At 45.7% G+C, this 20,231-nt stretch overlaps 1 protein-coding gene across 2 annotated transcripts in view; it reads left to right on the top strand.

The window, feature by feature from the left end:
• Cacna2d3 (calcium voltage-gated channel auxiliary subunit alpha2delta 3) overlaps positions 1 to 20,231 on the top strand; it is an 807,286-nt gene that overhangs the window by 608,749 nt on the left and 178,306 nt on the right. For both annotated transcript variants that reach the window (XM_021202917.2, XM_029541665.1), the window contains 3 exons: positions 741 to 812; positions 2,084 to 2,164; positions 7,742 to 7,816. In XM_021202917.2, coding sequence (XP_021058576.1) covers positions 741 to 812; positions 2,084 to 2,164; positions 7,742 to 7,816 — 228 coding nt within the window. The remainder of the gene's footprint in view (positions 1 to 740; positions 813 to 2,083; positions 2,165 to 7,741; positions 7,817 to 20,231) is intronic.

Here is a 20,231-nt window from a genome sequence, read left to right as displayed (position 1 = left end):
CTGTTTCCCCATTTGTACTGGGGTAGAACAGCTGTTCCTGCCTGTGTCCCTCCTGCCACTGTATGAGAAGCAGATGTGCCCAGAGGTCTCACAGTATCTGTATGAGGCTAAAAACATTACAAGTTTGTATCCCATTTCAGAAGTACTTCCTTTGGAAGCAGCGATTAGCTTCTTAGTGGTGATTTTCAGGGTCATGTGCTAAAGCTGTCTTTTCATTTGCTTTCCTTTGGGGACCAGCATTCAGGAATCTGAAGAGGTGAAGGGGCTTGACTGGCTTGCCTTAGGGAGAATAAGAGCTTCCGGTTCTGTTTCCCCTAAGGATATTTCCTGAGACTCCCCCTCCCCCTATGCGGGAGGTTTCTGATCCTGCATTATCAGAAGCCTTATTAGCACACATACCGAACATAAATGGGAACTAGAACAGTAAAATGGACGTGTTGTAATAAAACAAATCATTGAAATCCAAATGAGGTTCATCTGAGGCAAAAAAAATAGCTGCAGGCCCAGCTGTGTCAGCTGGAGTGACTGGCGGCAGCCAGGTTTCCAGCTGGGGCTGGGGACTGCTGGCCTGCACATCAGGTAGATGGCCTCCATGTGCCTCCATGATCACTCCCCGCCAAAGGATCCCGAGGGCTCTTTCTCAGCAGCCTTTGGCTAGAAAAGATGCACTGGTCACCAGGAGGCCTCTGCCTTGAGGCATCCACAGGTGTCCGATAACCACCTTTTCTGTCTCCATGCAGCTTGCGGATGATCAGGGCCTCGTCTTGATGACCACGGTGGCCATGCCTGTGTTTAGTAAGCAGAACGAAACAGTGAGTATGACAATGTGCCTTCTGCCTGGGTTTGGGGGTGGGTGGGTATTTCTCAAATACCTTAGCATCTAAGCTCTAGAAAAAAAAAATGGCTTCTTTGTTCCTCCTCAGGCTACTGTATGTGAGTTTATCCTTACTAATTTACCTCACTGTGAGGACCAGTAAATGTGGGTCCAGTAAAGGAGAAGATGGGCAGAGTCATTAGCATCTCTAGCCCCTCTCTAAGACACTCATGTCTAGAAGAGGAAAGTCCCCAGACAATTCTTGATTCTGGTGGCTGTACTTCTCCTCAGTTATCTCTAATTTCTTGGAGCAGAGGTATGGGAAAGTGGCATGGTGTACCAAATAGTTGCGCATCTTTAGAGTCTGAAATCAAGATGTTTGCAGAGCCATGGTCCCTCTAAAAGAGCACAGGAAGAATGCTTCCTTGTTATTATTGGTGTCTGGAGCCCATTACCCTTGGTCCATGGCAGCATCATTCCACATTAAATCAATTGTATATGTCCTCCTCTCTACATCCTTATCTCCTCTTTCTAAGGAGACCAGTTACTGTATATAGGTACCTCTATGAATCTAAGATGATTCTTCTGGAGGTCTTTAGCTACAGTATCTGCAAAAAAAAAAAAAAAAAAAAAAAAAAAAAAAAAAAAAAAAAAAAAACCCACTTTCCAACTGCCATTGGATTCTGAAGTTGAGTGAGTGAGTTTCCCAGAACACTATTCAACTCACCAACAAAACCATAACGCAACAGACAGCAGTTATTTGTATGTTCTTCCTAATGGCCTTGCTGTCATTGGAAGTTTCAACAAATCACAGTGGCCTCTTGCCCTGGGAATTGGGACCCTTGTTCTATCATGCTGCTAAAAATTAAATATAGAAAACAAACAAACAAACAAAAAAAAACCAAGCAAACAAATAACAAAAAAGTGCTTCCCTCTGACCACTAGGAATCTTCTTTGTGGATACTAGATGGTGGTATATGCCGGGCAAATAAAACAGATGCCACTGGATTCTGGTTCATAATCTGAGTCCTAAGGCGTGGCATGTCTGGACTCCTACACACCGTGTTTCAGTCCTCAGGTAGAAGCAGAGTATTAGAATGGCTCCACACCAGTGTGCTGCTGTTAGGCCAGAGGCACTCCCCTTCTTGGCTAGCTATAGTTCAGATGGAGAGTGGAATGAAAAAGGCCTGCGGCAGTCTGAGTTAGTGGTCTCTGGGAAGGCATCAGACAGTAACCTATTGTATTCTGCTTAATGTCTATTTTCTACAGAGGTCAAAGGGCATTCTTCTGGGTGTGGTGGGCACAGATGTACCCGTTAAAGAACTTCTGAAGACCATCCCCAAATACAAGGTAATACACTAGTCCACCGTGGCCAGTGCCAAAGGGACAAGAAACCTTGATGTCAGAGTCTAGCTCTAGACTCCACCTGCTTTTTGGTTTCTCCATACTGCCATCATAGACGATTGCCTGCCTGTGTACCATCTGTACTGTTCCTTGATGGGTTTATCGTAATTAATATGGATTGTTTCCTTACTGCCTCCTCTAACCTCAGTACAAAGGCTTCGTGTGGGAACCATGAGTTTTGATGAGGTCCTTGTATTTTCCTTTCTTTGTTGACATTATTGGCTAGCCTTTCAAGAGATGGTCTAGGTGATCCTTGAATTCCCATGAAGAAAACTCTCATTTTCTGGTGGAGAGAAGAACAAATCAATAAATGGTGAGGGGCCAGTACACTCAAGGCTTCGTACGATCACACAGAAGTGGTCAAAGGGTCCCTGAGTGGGGAAAGGGCAGAGTGCAGTGAAAGTCTTGGTGGCCCACTGGTCATAGGGCTCCACCCACTGTCCAGGCCTTCATTGTTTCTTTCTTCCTCAGTCCCCAGTTAGACTAGCTGGCTCACCCAGCTTTGGGCTGACTCTGGTTGGCAAGTGCTCCTTCTGCTATTGTGAAGAGTGAGGCCAGGCCAAGAATCTATTGATGTTCACAGCCAGGGTGCTTGCCTGGAGTCCTTGTCTGGTTTGCCGAGGCTGGCTCACACATCAGCCTCACTAACCTTCTGGTAAAACAAGAAAATAGTAAGAGTTCTACTGTTGTCCGGAGAGGATAGCCACCTTCTTTACCAAGACTCTCAGAACTTTGATTGTGTTTCCAGAGCCAGAGTGAGGCTTCTAGTTGATCCAGCCCCACATAATCAAGAAGTAAAAATGATAGACCTTCAGAAAATAAAAGCCATTCATGGGAAGAGGAAGGCATCGTGGCTTCTGGAGAGAGAGGACTTCTGTTGAAATCCCCAGACCTTGGCTTCCATAACCAGGAGCCTACTGTTTACGGAAGGCATCCACTTGTAGTGTTTCAAATCAATTTTAAGTTCTGGTTTCAGTGAGGATATGTAGAAATCCAAGCACTAGATCGCAACTCAAAATGTACCAAATGAGTCGAGGAAGAATGGATTAAAAATGGAATGTCAACAATTAGCTTCAGAGTCAGTTTCTCAAAATCTCTTCTATGGGGAAATGGGTAAGATGTGTTAATAATAGACAGGCATCATTTTACCCCAATTTTATAGCAAAAAAAAAAACAACAAAACAAAAAAAACTGGGGCACAGAAAGTTTAAACATTCTACCATGTTTTGTAGCTTGCAAGCAAGAAAGCCACGGTTTTAGCCTCTAGCACCCCAATATCTCTAGGAGTGATGAAAGCAATTATCGTGATTGTTAAAACGAAGTTAAAATAAGACCATAGGAATAATGAAAAAAAAAAGTATGTTTATTGTTCTTACCATGGGGCTAGTGCCATCCAAAGTCCTCTACATGCATGGCTGCCTTTTCAACATCACTCACAGAGGAAGAAATCAGCAGAACACGGTGACGTGATGAGAGACCCGTGAGGAACAGGGCAGGGGAGGAACCAGCATCTCTGGGAATGTGATCTGTGTTTTCCCTGAGCCTGGTGGGGGATCCTAGAGAGAGAAGTGTGGTACACACTGACCTAAGGCATCTGTCCCGCCTCTATTCCCATAAAGAATTCTGGGAAAGGTGTGCATGCTAGCCAGGTAGAGCGAGAGACAGGAGGGAAGTGGGAACCCCAGGGACCAGGATCCAGGATGGGCTGGCCCTCCTGGTTAGCACGTTATAAGGATGCGTCAGCTCTTAGCTCTTGGGATTTTCCCATGGATTGTTCTTTCTCCCCAAGCTTCATATATTTCCCCGCAAGCCATCAGACTTCCTATAATTTTTATTAAGAATTCCAGACACCCCAGCAATAATTTCCAGACACCATGGCCTCTGTTACCATAACGAGCCGTTTTATAATTGGGTTCACTTCATTAGCCTGAAGGCTCTCAGCTTGGAAGGGACATGCTTCTCTCCCAGGGACAGGGGGCTGCACAGCTCCTGGTCTCCAGGGGAGCAGGAGAGCAGGCTGTGGATCCAGGGCCTGCTTGGCAGCTCCTTGTGCTGTGCTGGAAGGTTCTGTGTCCAATCTGTTCCCTGTTACTCCACGGGACTGAGCATGCAAACGGACAGGGAGACTGGCTGTGTTTCAAGTGAAATGAGAGTTAGGGATTTCGTCAGCATATTGATTTGTGGCCAAAACCAAACATTGTCTATTGTCATTTTTATGAAGTTCTGATTCTCAGAGAGATCCATCCACAGTCTCTCTTCCTGGAGCTGTAACGGATGAGCTCCAAGAGAGTCACCAACCAGCAAGCACAACAGTCTAGAGCAGTTTCCTCAGAAAGGCCTCCTGGGAAGGAGTTTAACCCCATAGCTTCTGAATGTCAGGGAAAGTTAGGCACGGGTTTGAGAAGGGCTGGCTGTGTATGCTGAAGGAGACCAGCTTCTTGTTGGCTCGTTTTTAGTGTTTACTTTGGTCCCATTTAAAGATCATCTAGATAGTGTTTGAATAAAGCGATACGTGCCTGAAACGCGTGCGGATTTAACTGAGTGCCTGCTGTGATCTAATGTGGCACTAAAGGCTGCAGAAGTCCGAGATGAGTGTGGTAGCTCTTTCCTACAAAAGGGTCCCTCTCCCAGGACAGATACAGCCTCGGATGCTTTCTAGAGCAAGCCAGAGGAAGGAAGGGGACCTAAGTAGGGGGTGAGAAGCGAGAAGGTAGTGGTAGACTATTAATGCTTTGCATAAAGGTAGAAATAAAATGGCTGTGTTACTTCGGCCTATTTACCAAGTGATCCGGAAAGCTGCCCTGCCCTGTTCCTCATGGGTCTCTCATTGCCTTTGACTTTGATCTGTGTTTAGGGCCTAGAGATTGTCTAGAACCGGTTTTGGAAACTGAAGCAATATCGTGATGATGGCATGAGGAAAAACGTTTGCATCTGAGGGATGTCATAGAGAAAACGTAACAGAATGTTCTGATTAGTTGGTTTGGAGGATTGTGGGTAAAGGGAACGGGCTAAGGAGATGCTTTGGTGTCTAGCCGGGGGGGGGAGGGGGGTGGTCTGGGAAATGGTAGTGCCACTTCCCCAGAGGAGACAAGAACAGAATGAGCTTAGAGAGACACCATTCTGTCAGGAGGGAGACCCAGAACTAGCCATTGCTGGATGCATTGACTACCTCTGAATGGGAGAGCCCAGGGAAGCCGAGCCCTTGGAATAACAACAGAAATGGCTGCTGAAGCTCGCAGAGGTAAAAGAGAGTTCAGTCAGAATAGGAACGACTGGAGAAAACAGAAGAAATGTGGCGGGGTCTGGCAACTAAGGAGGTTGTGAGGAAGAAGTATCTTTCATTCATAAAACGGGGAGACCCAAAATGAGAATCCCATAGCCTCCAGCTGTCAGGAGGCCACCAGCATGTATGGAGGACAGTTGTGGTGTCTTCGAAAGGGGGTGAGAGGGTAAAGTGTGAATCTAGTGGGTTGAGGCAATAGGCAGCAGAGACAGCAGGTGGTCAGTTAGAGGATGCTGGTGGGGAAAGGCCAGGTGCCTCGCATGCCAAGGGAGGAAGTAGAAAGGAGGGCTCAGCTTGTAAAAACCCTTGCCAATTTCTATTTCATTTTTTCTTTCTCTTCTCTTCTTCTCATATCGTTTCTTTCCCTGTGTTCTCTCCCTGCTTCACAGTCCATCCACCTCTCTGGTTACTTTTAAGCATAAACTCTGACGTTGACCCTCATGGCTTTTATATTCTGGTGGAGGGAGGCAAACATTTAATAATTGATGCCCTGGCTATCAATAATACCCTCATAGGTGATAGTTATCACTTATAAAGTGCTATGCCGGGCAGGAGCAGAGCGTCCAGACCTACCATCTCTTGACACCCACAAGCAGAGCGAGAGGCACAGTCAGCTATGTTGGAAGAGACTGACGACATTAGCTGACTATAAAATACCATTTGTTTGGTCTGACGCTGAGTTTGAATTTCTAGTCAAACTCCACTCTTGCCTTTAATGGAAGAAGTCAGGCTCCTAGAGTCCTTCCTGACCCTTCCAGCCTGTATTAAACCAAGACTTAATAACGATAATTAATGCAGTGTTGACTGTCTGACATTCTTCCAGGAGACAAGATGAAAGAGGCGATATACATCTCAAAGGATAGGAAATCTCGGGTTTATCTTTCCAGGCATAATGAAATATACTTTTATCATTAGAGTCAAGTAGAATGTTATTAAGACTTGCTGTGCAAGGTAAGTCCGGGAGAAACGTCTGTTGCCCTTGACGACCGCAGGCATACTTGCTTTATGTAATGCAACGGAAACTTTTAATTGCTGGTGTTAAATTCTCTGAAGTTCATTTCATATCACCTTGACGTTAAGCTAACAAGCAGACAGGGTCACTCTTGGTTTGTAAACTCTGTTGTCTGGATCATTTAATAGTATCATATTCAAGACTGTGAGTGGCAGGGAATTTAAAGGAAAAAATATGTAAGCGCTCAGAACTGTGAAATGATCCTCAGACAAAAGGGGAGAAAATTTTTTCTCCCCTCTTCCTTTTCACTGCTCTGGCAAAAGTGGGTTACAATTTCTTTCTTTAGAAAGAGATCAGTAAGGGTTTTACGCCAGAGGCCATTTTAATACATGAATGATTTGTAGGTAAATTTATTGTAGCCAATGGGTGCAGTCAAGTGTGTAATAGAAATATTGTCAAAAAGCTGGGATTATTATTTAAATAAGTGCAGTGTTAAATTTGATTACATACTTTTTAAAGCTAATAAAACATTTCATTGCTCTCCAACTCTTTCCCATAGTCCCATGTAGTCAGAAAACATAAATTAAGAGAGAGGCTCTGCATAGAAATTTACTCAGGCTGTGTGAGGATATGTGTGTGCTTGGAAAACCTTGGGAGCCACAATAAGAATGATAGGACATAAAGGGACTGGCCAGCCCTGCACAGGGATGCAGGGGACACTTTTACACTTTAAGGATTATGGAGGGCACAGAACAGGAGAGTGGAGCTGGAAATGGTACCTGTGAGGGTAGGACAATAGGAGCCAGGCAGTGTGGGGTACCTCTTCTCTCCCCTGGCTGGATAAGAAAGCAAACACGCCAACCACCAGAGTTCTGTTTGCTTCAACATGCTCTCCTTTCCAGAAATAGCTGTGACTTCATTGGTTTTTCTAAAATAGTAATTGTTTTGTTTTAAATAAATAAAAATAAAGCCGTAGGGTTTCCAGTGTGGGGAGATGACATTTCAAATTGTGCTGTTCGCCAAGCTTATCTATGACAGGCTCTGAATTTCCACCAAATGTCAAGGATCAGTGCCTCGAATTCATTTTAATGAAATATTGTGCTGATAAGGGTTATGAATGCCAAGTTTAAGCTGTAAATTACTCGGGTCGGGCTGCTTTGTGCTTTGTGAATACGCCGGGGAGTCAGTTAATGAAGGTTTTCTTTCTTTCTTTCTTTCTTTCTTTCTTTCTTTCTTTCTTTCTTTCTTTTCTTTTTTCTTTTTTTTTTTTTTTACTTTCCCCTTTCAGTTAGGAATTCATGGTTACGCCTTCGCCATCACGAATAATGGATACATCCTGACGCACCCGGAGCTCAGGCCACTGGTAAGAGGAGCACCATCCCAGCATTCCTTCTCCTCTGCGGTGATTGTACTTTGCAGCAGGTTTCACTTGACCCCCGCTTGGTTCATAGCATCGAAGAGGCTGTTTGCATAGCTTCGAACCAGCATTTTGACTCACAGTGCATCGGTGATTTTAGAAATACTAAGTTTCTATCATGTTCTTGTGCGTAAAGCCATATGAATCTAAACACATTTATTTTTATTAATAGATATCTATCAGAATTTGATTTTTTTCTTTAATTCCATTCAGTTTGAAATCCATTATAATGAATACTCATCATTAGCTAGCCCCTAACTGGAAATAGAACAAGTCAGATACAACATCTTTGAAAATTCACTTCATTAAGATTTACCTCCCAATTACATTGCTGAAACGCAGTGTTCATAGAAGCTACCCAACACCTTTCTAGATAAATGGAGACACCTAAGATTTTTCTTTATTTTCTGCACCTGAGTGTAGAAAACATGCCTTTTTTTTTCTGTTTTGTCCAAATGTGGTCTGAGGCCAATCTCAGGTAGTCTTCAGTCTGTCTCATGAAGCCAGAGCCTTATGAAGAAGGTGCCTAGAGCACTGCTCTGGAAAACAGTGACAACTGACTCCCAGAGGACAAATGGCGCTTCAGAAGAGGCCATGACTCAGCATCACCAGTTCAAGGCTAGTCTAGGCAACTTAGTAGAAAGATATTATGTGCAAAGGGATGGCTGTGTGACTCATGGTGGAGCACTTGCCTTGAGTATCCCAGATCCCCCACGATGCAAAGGAAGGAGAAAAGTCAGGCGAGGAGGAGAGACTGTAACTCACTGGCAGTGTCTCCCGTGGAGGGATGGAGAGGGAGGGTGACATTGTCTGTCATCCTGGGCTAGTTAGAATGTGCTACAAGAAAGACAGCTCCCTAGATTGACATGCCTTCAGCTTATTTTAAAGAAGATATGGGTATTAAGAGGAACAGGGCCTTCTAAGTTGAGAATGTGTAGGTCATTCTTCTGGCCTTTACACACACACACACACACACACACACACACACACACACACACACACACAGAGGCATATAAGTGCACAGTACTGCCCATAGCAGAAGTCTCTGTTCCTTTCATTATGATTGGTACATAGCAGCAGAGAAGTCTGAAAATGCTTGTCAGCCAAGCGCTGTGGGGACCCATTCTCTTCTCGCTTGCATCATTGTTTAGAAACTGTCCATGTGAGATTCCCATCATCAGCATCCAACTTTGCTCTAATCGCCCTGGTATTAATGGAGTCATGACCACATCACACGAATCCCATATGCTCACTTTCAGATGGAACTGATGGTGATGTTTGATGGCAGCCTTTACACACACACCCACACACACACACACACACACACACACACACACACACATGACTCTCTCATTCTGTGTGTGTGTGTGTGTGTGTGTGTGTGTAAAGGACTGAATTAACTGGTCAACTGATTTCAATTATAACTCTGAGCTTTTGGAATGTCTGATTGAAAAAGCCACAGATATTTAAAAAATATTTCAGTCTAAAGATGTATTTGAGTCTAAAGAGCTTAGCGCATTACCCACCCCAAGCTGTCAAGTGGGGTTGTTGACCAGGCAGAGTGCATACAAGTGAGTTAGAGTGCCTAAGCATGGGTTCCTGGTATATAAATGTTCCAAACTAGAGCAGATCAGAGGCAGGGGCATGATCAAACCTGACTCTTCTGCCAGGTAATGATTCACTTCCCATTTACCAGCTTTTGAAGGAGGAAGGAATTAGGACCAGATAACACAGTCATCCTGGTGTCTTCCTCATCTCTACAGCAGTGGGAATAGCTGTCCTCTATAAGACTATCCCATGTCCCCCTAATCATTTATATCTCCTGGTTATATAGCAAATAGCCCGTTGTTGAGTCTGTGTCTACTGGGAAGGCATCTGGAAGAGTGGGTCATCCCGAACAGCACTGACTCTGTTCATGTGAATGCTCATACATACAAGTTATTTCGATTCCTATTGATGTTCAGAGGCTGGGATGAGTAGATTTCTCAGAAGTGATGGCCAGGGTCAGATTTCCATATGTCGAATAGTCTAAGAGAATGCTCTACAGCTCACTTGTCAAAACACAAACCAGATGCATCTTTTGCAACTGACTCATGACAAGGCATGGCCAGACCAATGGACCATCTGTCCCATTCATCTGTCGCTGCCTCTGAGGCCATCAGATGTTAAGGAGAGGATTTTAGGGCATGCTCCCATTGGGGATGACATGAATCAGCCTATCGACATATGAGCACAGAGTACAGGGTGACTCTGCATGAGGTTTTTGTTTTTGTCTTTCTTGTTCTCCTTCTAAGTGAAGGAGCCACTAAGTGGAAAGAGATCTATCTCACACAGGAAGTCCTTCCTCATCCCAGCTTTCTGAGTCACATGGCCTTTCTGCGAGCCACCTTCCCCTGATAACACTGCCTTTATCATAGCATACACATCCCGGCTCTTTTTTTGCCATGGTCAAGGGGAGAATGTTAAGTCAGAGCTCCTGCAGTACTGCAGGCTCCAGGATGTCACAGGGTGATGGGGGTTGTCTCGGCATCCCATCTGTCCTGGCTCTGTTGATCTGCAGCAACCTGGGTTGGCCTCTTTAAAGACTGAAAAGAATAATGTCAGATGGCTCCTGCGTGTGCAGAACACATTTTGATTTTTCAGAAGGTTACCCGGGCAAGTGAGCATTGGCAATGGCCCATGTGCACACTGGGTACACACATAGCTTTTGTTTATTTGTTGGTTTGTTCAGGGTATTTTCTTATGATTGAACAATCATTTTTGGTCCACTGTAATCCAGAGTATAGACAACAATTGTGCTATGCAGCTCCACGTGAGCCTTCTGAGTGTGTGTGTGTGTGTGTGTGTGTGTGTGTTGCGATTCTTTTGTTTGTTTCTCAATCCACATTAACAATAAGACTAGAAGCCACACAGAAGTACCTGTGAGTATCCTGGTTTCAGGTGTCCTGGTTGCTTTCTTCATTCTCTGTTTTCTATCCCCTTCCTGCCGACCCACCTAGCATGTAGCCAGTCATGTCGGAAGATGAATGAAAGGGCCCTTCAATCCCACGATTTTCAGTCAGTGTCCCTTTTGGAGGCTGTGAGAAGATCCTGTGCATGTGCTAGCACTCTGGTGGCTGTCATGCGGAGGGAGATCTGCCCTGGCTGGGCTCCGCAGTGCAGCAAGCAGCAGACAGCTGTTAGCAGCTTCCTTGACTGGCTCAGGCGAGGAATCGTCACCCAAACCCCACTCAAGTCCTCTCAAGCCCAGACTTATAATGAAGTCGTTATAGATGGACCTTCCCCTCTGTTCTGGTCAAGGCTGCCAGATTAGCATGGTGAATGTGAGCGCCGGTTGCGGCCAGCCTGGGGAGGGTGGGAAGAGCTCTCGTCACACAACCCATGTTTCCTTCTGTCTGCCACTGAGGTTGTCCCTGCCCTTGCAGCCAGACGAAAGAAGTGGCTTCTTCTAAAGCACAGGACCAATATTTTTCTAATTTGTCCAATAAAAATCTTTCCCCCAAACTTCATGTTTGGCTTGGTTTTATCCAGTATTTTCTTTCATCTTGTATGATTTGGGTGTGAATCATGAAACGTCTCCAAAACCAGGAGTCTTAGCCAGGCTTACTCAGAAGTTACGGTTCCTCATGATAACCAGGTTTGCCCCTGACTTGCTCCAGTATTCCCCCCCATGCCACCCCCACCACCTCCTTGCCACCAATTTGTGACTTCCTTATGGTTTCACTGATGTCAAAATGAAAGGTCCTTGACAGGTTCTGGATAAGACTTGTCCTGTACTGCATAGAGGGCTGAAGTGGCTAACTGCCTTCCAGTAGACTAGAAGGCCTTCTGTGACAGAGCCAGCTCCTGCTCCTGATGTGGGAGGTGGAAACGCAGCACAACAATTGGGATTAAACTCAGATCCTGAGAAGTGTCTCCTGTGGAGTGCAGGCCTATGCATTTCTCTGTGGCCTTCACCATTCTTACAGGCAGGATATAAAGATTTCTCTGTGCTTCCTAAATTTCATTTTCGTAGTCTTTTGGTTTTCCTTCTCTCTAAGGATGTTTCTTAGAATGTTGAGTCCTGAATATACATCTTTTTCTTTTAAGGGATGAGGGGAGAACCAGCCTTTAACATGACCTTTAGCTTAGTTAGGGTCTTGGTGATCTGCCTGCCTCTGAATTATGGAAGATAAGAACATTTAAGTTACCCCCTCCACACTCCTCAAAGAAGCCTGGAATGTGGACCTGGTCAAATCCTCAAGGGAACACAGAACATTCCCCTTGATGCAGCTATGGCAATGACAGGATTTTCCATAGGGAACCTTGGGCCCACAAAATCTGGGACTCATTTCCACAAAGTTCACGCTCAAATCAGCCCAAAGCTGTCTGTTCTGTGTCTGGAGGCCCAGGAGGTGGGGGAAGATGCTGGAGGGGTTATATTATATATCCTGTCTCTCACCTCTCTCCCCTGCATCTCTTTCATTTGTTTTAAAATATGTCCTCACAGACACTAGACTGGCTTTGAATATCTCCGATCCTTCCTCTTCCACCTTCCCTCTCCTGGGACATTGGGTACATGTTATCATACATACCTGGCTAATGTGGTACTGGGATGAAACCCAGAGCCTTTCCCATGGTAGGCAAGCTCTCTGTCAACTGAACCCACACTTCTAGCCTCAGGTTCTATTTAGGATGCAAATATATTGATCAGTCACATGGACCAATGTTGAAGAGATGGGATACAGACTGCTGAGGTCGGGTAATTTATCATCTTTTCTTTGTCACTGGAGGTCTGCTGCATGCTAGGCCTGTGCAAGGTTACTGAACCGTGCTCTGCTTCAGGGAAGGGAGGATTTGATGAGAAGGGATTAGGTGTAAATATAAAGAACTAAGGACACTGGGTCCATCTACTAGTATGACTGTTACTCAGCGTGTCTTCCGGCTATGTGCTGGTTCCTCCCTATGGGAAGGGTACCTTTGTGGGTCCTTTATACAGGTCATAACTTTCGTGTGACAGATAGAATGGTGGGCCTAGGTGATGAGCACCTTAAAAGAGTCCAGGGGCTCTAGAAGGTCGGGAGGGAGGAGGGTAGGCAACGTGTATTTCTAGACATTACCCTGGGAGACGTGGCCTGTGGATGGATGACCTGGAGTGCTCTGGGGACTGGGACAGCGCATCATGGAAAGCCAAGGCACTGAAGGGTGCTCTGATTTTCTCCATCTCACGAAGGGAGAAAGTGCCTTGGGCCAGATGCCCTCAGATGGGTCATGTTTATTGTGCTATCTTAGCTCCTCGGGAAGTGGGCAGCAGAGTGGCTGGAGAGTGGGTGTGGCTGACTTTCAGGGTGTTCATGATGCAGCTGTAGTCAGAATCTGTCCAGCAAGAACTCACTGAGAGCCACAAGATCTGCTACCTGTGTTGTTTAAAGTTTTCCAGTAGCCACATTTAAAAAGCAAAGAACAACACTGGTGAAATTAAGTTTATGGATAATATATTAGCTTCTCTTCAAATCATTGGTGCTTTAACATATAATCAATATAAAATAATTAATACAACATTGTACATTCTTTCTCTAGTAGTCTATGAAATCGGATAGAGATTTGACACTTAGAACACGTCTCACTTAGGACCTATATTTAACCTCTCAAGAGCTGCAGCTAACTGTGACAGCTGCACAGATTCTACTGGCCAAAGATATGAATGGGCATGTTGGAAGTTTCTAGAGAACACATGTGAGAAAATGAATAATAATGATAACAGTGGTCAGACATGCCTACTTCCCCCTCTCGGGTTGAGCTCGTCTGACCTCTGAGGAGGAAGTGGGATGGCTAGGATTAACAAGAGGCGGGCTGGAAGCCAGAGCAGATGGACTCTCCTCTGGCCAGGAAGCACGGACTGTGTCAACCATGTGGGTTTACTCCTAAACCATGTGGACCCCCTAAACTGAATTATGTCACAGTTACCAGGGCGTGGAAGACATGCTCTACTCCAGGGGAAGCTGAGGTTTTTGGGTTATCCAATCAGGCTATTAGGAGGTAAAAGTAATTTATGCTCCTCTGGAAAATTCAGGCTAACTCTCAAACAAGGCCAAATTCTACAGATAACAGTGCCATCTCCCATACACTATAGCCCTCCACCCTGCCACAGTGCAGATACAGCTGCTTCAGACACTGGTGCTTCGCAACCTGAGTCCTCACGTGCCATCCCTGTGTTACCCTTGATCAGCCTGTCCTGTGGCATCATGTCACTTCTTTGTCTTACAGTTATTCTTCTGAGTTTCGTCTGTACATTGGCTATAGACGGGCCCCTGTCGGAGGTTATTATGTACATGAAGCAAGAGGCAGACATGCTAATAAATGTGTCATTTGGTCCTGTCCTGTAGAAGTGAGTGGATACTCTCATGGTATGAGTAAATGTTTGCTGTACTAATTAAAGGATATCTCCAATAGCTGGTGAATCAGAAGTTAGTTAGATGGAGGCAATGTTAGAGTTCATTCCTTGGTCCAGCAACTTTCTGAAGGTCTTCTAAGGGGTCATGAGGACAGATGCCATTTAAGATTTAAGTGGTGTGGTGTTTAAGCAGGACCTTTATAGAGTTCAGTTTCTCCCCAGCATTTGCCCCTTCCTAAAAAAAATAAATAAATCCTGTCCAGCTGTTTTGTCCAGAATCTGATCTCGTGTGTGTGTGTGTGTGTGTGTGTGTGTGTGTGTGTGTGTGTGTGGTTAGCTCTTCCTCCAGCTCTCAGCCCAGTGGACACCTTGGAAAAGCCCTGTACTTCGTCCAAGCTCCCCAGCCTGCACCTTCCTCCATTTGTTTGGGTCACTTATTGCTAGGATGTGTCTCTGAGTTTAGCTTCTCTGTCGCCCTTTGCTGGACCTTGCTACCACACAGAGTCAGAAAGAGGATACAGATGATGGGAGTCTGGGTGCTATGTTCCTACAGCAAATGCGAAATGTGGGTGCCACATGTGCTTTCTTTAAGCATTCACTCCTCGTTATGTTGGTGCATGTGTGGGTTGTCAAGCTCTGCCCTGGTCGATCATCCCTCTGCCCCCTGACCTTCGGTTTGCTGACATCCCACAGATGCTGCCGCCATCAAACGTGGCACTGGCAAAAGAGTCTTGGGCATTTAAAAGGCTGTTTCTGCTTAGGAAATGCTCGTCACACCATAAAAGCCCTCTCCAACAGCAACAGCATGAATGGCCAAGAAGACCTATGGCTGTACAGATACAGCTCTGCCTTTCTCGAGGCTGGCTGCCCTGAAATTCGAGAGGGCTTCCCAGACTGTCTGGGGAACTCAGGAATGGCTTCTCTCTGGTCTTAGGAGGACACATTCTGCTGCCAAGGTCTATTGGGGAGTATGTGGTAGTGCAGAGCTATAAACCTCGAAGCAAGTGCCACAGTCTCTTTTCAGCCCTCCTAGGCCTCCTTGGCCTCTCCTGGGGCTGATGAACTGAAAGAGACCGCCCAGTAGGTGGCGCACGGGAATCGCTCTGTGCTGATCCCCAAGCAAAAGGTGTCTGGCTGGCCAGGGTCTATGCTCCGAGCAGGAGTGAGGAATAACCATTCTTAGGTCTGGTTAAATCCGCTCTAGTTTAAGAAAAAATAATAATAACTGATGCCTAGAAATTGTATTTGCTCAAAGTATTATGTTCCCTGGGGAAAAATAAGATTGTAAACCCACCACAAAGAGTGCTGCCTCATTTTAAATTACATTATTTGGCTATGAGGACACACGAGTCTTGTATCTGTATGGGTTTGCTTCTTGCTGAAATTCATGGGTACTTTGGGAATTGCCTAACCTGGGTACTTGTGTGAGAATTCTTCAGCTTAGCTTCTGACCTAAGTTCACAGCCCCACCCACTCTAACCCAACTGCAGTGTTGCCCATCTTTCTAGGCTTCTCACTGAGAGCATGGATTCTGGGTTCCAACTGCACGATAGAGGTCTGAACACATCTACCCGTCGGTGCAAGTAACAAGAAGACATCAGTCAGGTTCCATTCCATTCACCCTCACATACAAAGGCCTGCTGGGGTGCCCTGGCAAGGGAGGTGGGATGAAAGTAAATATGAAGGGAAGACATGGGCTCAAAGGAGACTGAGCACAGGGAAGCTGTATACTACAGACTCCAGGAGTGGCGGTACTGACAGGCATCTATGCAAGCATGTGCTGTCTGCCTGTGGATCACATAGCTGGGGAAGCCTCCCAAAGAGAGCCGGTCTGCAGCCTAGAAACTCACCACACCCCTGCTGCTGCTGCTGCTGCTGCTGCTGCTGCTGCTGCTGCTGCTGCTGCTGCTGCTGCTGCCTGGCTGAGGTTAGGAATTGCACGGGGCTCATGGGATGCCCGGAAGAGGTTCCTGGCTGCTAGATGCCTCCTTCTCCGCTTCCCTTTCCCAAGCCTTCTCTCCTTCCCTTGTGAGATGTCCTATCATGCTGTTGGCTCCTTTAGAAGCCAGGAAACCAGAATCCCCCTGATATCTGGTGCTTGCCCTCTTATGGTCAAGATATGTTTTGTCGTTAAGCTCATAAATAAGAAGATAAATAAAATGCGTAGCAGATTTAGAATATTCTCTGCAAAAACAAAACAAACAAACAGTAACGACAACTCGCTGAGTGAATGAGAGAAGAAAGGGAAAAGAGAAGAAGCTGCCTACCCGGGTCTTCAGAGATAGCGTTCTTAGTTTCTCCATGTACTGTAACGCTGACATCTGGAAGGGGAAGGAGAAATCTCCATCTAGACTGTGGAGCTTGGGCCATGACAAGCTTGAGCCATGCATATGCAAAGACCCTGAGGACTAGAGATACCCAAAGTACCTGGGATCTAACCATGGGCTCAGGACAGACTTCCAGAGCTGGTTCATGGATGCATTTCTACTTACAATGTCAGCTCCCGATAATGCAGTCACTACAGACCCCTACCTTTCTCCCTGTCAATCTGTGCATATGTACATCAGAGCTGCCCGCACCCGAGTGAGGACACACTCTGCACCCGGAGCCTCCTGGTCCCAGGCACACAGAAGGCGAGTGTGCTGAGGGATGAGCAACATCCCACCAGGCTTCTGAGCACAGCCAGACACTGGCCACCATCTCCCAGGGAACCCAGCTCCCAGGTGTGGACTCTATGCTGGGTCCCCATAATTCCCCCAGGGAAAGGAAGCTCCACTTCTTCAAGTGGTGCCATGCCCGTCAATGTACCTGCTATATCTCCGTAGCTCTGGAAGGAAAAACATTGCACTGAGCCTGTCTTGAGGTCACTAATAACTCTTTAAAAGCAATCCGATCTAGACTAGAGTGCCATGCCACCCTGGGTGCATCCGCCCCTGCACTTCCATGGACACACAACCGGGCCACACTTGTCTCCTTCCAGCCCAGGCTCCCAGCACCTATGCCTTCCATCCTCTCCCTTCTGCTCACTTGCTCTGAGATCCAAGTTTACACTTAAGTCTATCAGGCAGCATTAAAAATCACTTGTAGGCACCGAAAGAAAGTCTGGTTTAGGGATGGTAATTTCTGCTGCTTTATGTTTGGGTGAAATAATTCGATGCCCCCGGCCCCCAAAACTCGTCTTTACACTCAGCACACTTTGACCTCTGTTTTACTAGATTAATTTCATATCTAGAATGCCCCATCTTGGATGATAAATTAGCAATAAAAAGCTCATCAAAATGTAATTACAGGCAATGTGTTGAATAATGATCTCTTAAAAATTCCTATAGATTTGTCTGCACCTCCTTTCCCTAGTGAGGGAAATGAGCCTCAGCTGCTAGCTACTAGCCTGGGCCAGGAATGTAAACCCCAGGCATACTTCCAGGCTGAGACTTGCGTGCTGGTTTCTATCAGAGTCGATGTCATCTCCTTGATCAATCATGCTGCTTCATGGGCTACACATCTTTATGCAATTTAAAGGGCCATCTCCATAGGCTAGGAAGACAGTGAAGTATAAATGTGGGGCAGAATGAGACTCTCACCTCCCCCCTCTCACTCCTTACTCACTGGTTGTAACTAGGAAGACAGTAGCACGCTGACCAGTGTGGAGATGCCATAGCAGCAAGCATTTAAGCTTTCAGAATTGCAGATTCCAGGATTGATTCTCCCGAGAAAGGAACGGGAGCTATCTGCCTCTGAGGGGAGAAGAAGATGGCCAAATGTAATTAGACTTCTCCTAGGGGTCCAGTCTGCTCTCTCCAGAAAGCTGAGTGAACTAGATCACCCAGCCCTATCCTCCTAGCATGAAAGGGCCCTGGAAAACCTACATATGAGTTCGAGGGCAGAATATTCAAATGCTTTCACTGTGAGAGTATGCATGCACACTTATTTGAATAACTGAAGAATTCAATCATGTGAATGCCAACAATTATCCCTCTGCGTTTACGTTTTAGGAAGACCTTGCATCTGAATCCCCATGAGAGCATTGAATTGCTATCTAATTAGCAGTCCGAAATTATATATATTTAAAAGATAATGAAGGGTTTGAAGGCTGTTGGAATAACTGGTTATACATTTAAATGAATCGCTAAAAATTTGTTAGTAATATGTGGAGTTTTCTTTTATTTCTTGATTCCCTCTTTGAAGTTCAGTAGACCCAACCTCGCAGGGTTAAGTCTGGTAGCAGAAAGATAAAGGCAGATGTTTTTAATTATTGCAACACAAACTCCCAAATAATTGTAAGCAGCTGTCATTTTTACATAATCCTGAATGATAAGACCCAAAGAATGCAAATAAAAGTGTTGAGACACCAGGCTTTGGGGACACAATAATTTAATCCCATCACACCACTGAAATGAAGGCTCCGTTTGGTGGAGGAGCCAGCCCAGGTACCACTTCTACACTCCTTTCAAATGTTCACTGGACGAAAGCAAAACACCCAAGCATTTTCATTATCCAGGCTAGGAAATTGTTTGATCTGGTCAGAGCTCACATTGAGTCCTTCTCAGCTTCACCTGTCTCTTTCAACTGTCCTTGACCAGTCACCTCCTCTCTCCATTAATTGGCAGAGTAGGACAGTACCTGGTAGCAGGTCTTTGGCATATAGCTGAGGGTTCTACTAAATTAAACTGTAGATGAGTAACAGCCCCGCAGAGGCAGCAAGGTGATCTGGCCTAACAGCTCCATAGGTAGAGCGCTGGGCTAAGATCTTAGATTTGTTGTTTCTTGTACCCCTCTCTTTCTGGAAGGCTGGGAGAGTCATAAGAGCAAGCTCAGGTGACATTTGGCATAAGCACAGTGGCATTCAGATTGTTACTTAGTTCTTCATCACTGTGACAAAAATCCCCACGGAAAACCCCTGAAAGGACAATTTATTTCAGTTCATGGTTTCAGAGGGTCGGGTCACTGGTCAGCTGGCTCTGCTGTTTGTTGTGGATGAGGCTGGCCATGGTGGTGTAGGATATGGGGGAACAAAACTGCTTGCCTCATAGTGGCCAGGAAACAGAAGGGAAATGAGGAAAGGATTGGGAACAAGATGTGATCACCGAGGACCTGCCTCTAGTGACCTTCCTTTAGTGAAGCTTGATGTTTTTACATCTTCAGAACCTCCCAAAATATCACAACAAGCTAGGGACCACACCTTTGAAACAAGCCTGTGGGAACATTTCATATCTAGATTGTGGCTTGGTCCCAAAGACAACAAAACCAAAGTCTACATGGTCAAGGTATATAATTCATACCAGGTTAGGCTGGAGCTAAGTTCCACAAGAGACAAAGCTAAACCATCAACTAGAAGAAACTATATCCACAGACACACACACACAGATGACCACATAAGCACATACATATGCACACACAGACACACAGACGCATGCATATACAGATACACACACACACACACACACACACACAGAGGGCAAGACTTCTTAAAAGACTTGGTCATCATAAACTCAGCCATCTCCTTCATGCCATTCCATTGTCCCCTTCCTGTGACACATCTCAGTTAGACCCTGGGCAACAACCTCAGTTTAGAACAAGGATCTTCCTTAGCACATTCTCTTCATAGAGCAGAGCCATATCTGACACCTCTGAAGTGTCAGCTCTGCCACTGTCAACTGTGTGACCTGAGGTGTGTTTACTTAACCCTCTGGCCTCGGGTCTCTCCACAGAAAATGAGAACAGAAACAAAGCTTCCTACAAGGCTTATAAGGAATGGACTAGTAAACTCTCTGGATGCCCCATAGCAAGCCAGCTATGCAGGCACTGTGATGCAGGTGCATGGGGCATACATCCTTAACATGTTCACTACTGTGTTTCCTGGAGAGCCTGCTCCTGGCCAGGCAACTCTTAGCACTGCACATAAGAGAAAACTACCTTCTCTAAGATGCTTCAGAGCCAACGTAGGAAGCAAGCAAGCAAGCTAGAGTTCTGGATCCTACTATGGGGCCA

The sequence above is a fragment of the Mus pahari genome, chromosome 8, assembly GCF_900095145.1.
Source record: "Mus pahari chromosome 8, PAHARI_EIJ_v1.1, whole genome shotgun sequence".
Taxonomy (NCBI): Eukaryota; Metazoa; Chordata; class Mammalia; order Rodentia; family Muridae; genus Mus; species Mus pahari.
The sequence above is the reverse complement of the archived record's forward strand: the minus strand, read 5'-3'. Positions and strand labels throughout refer to the sequence as shown.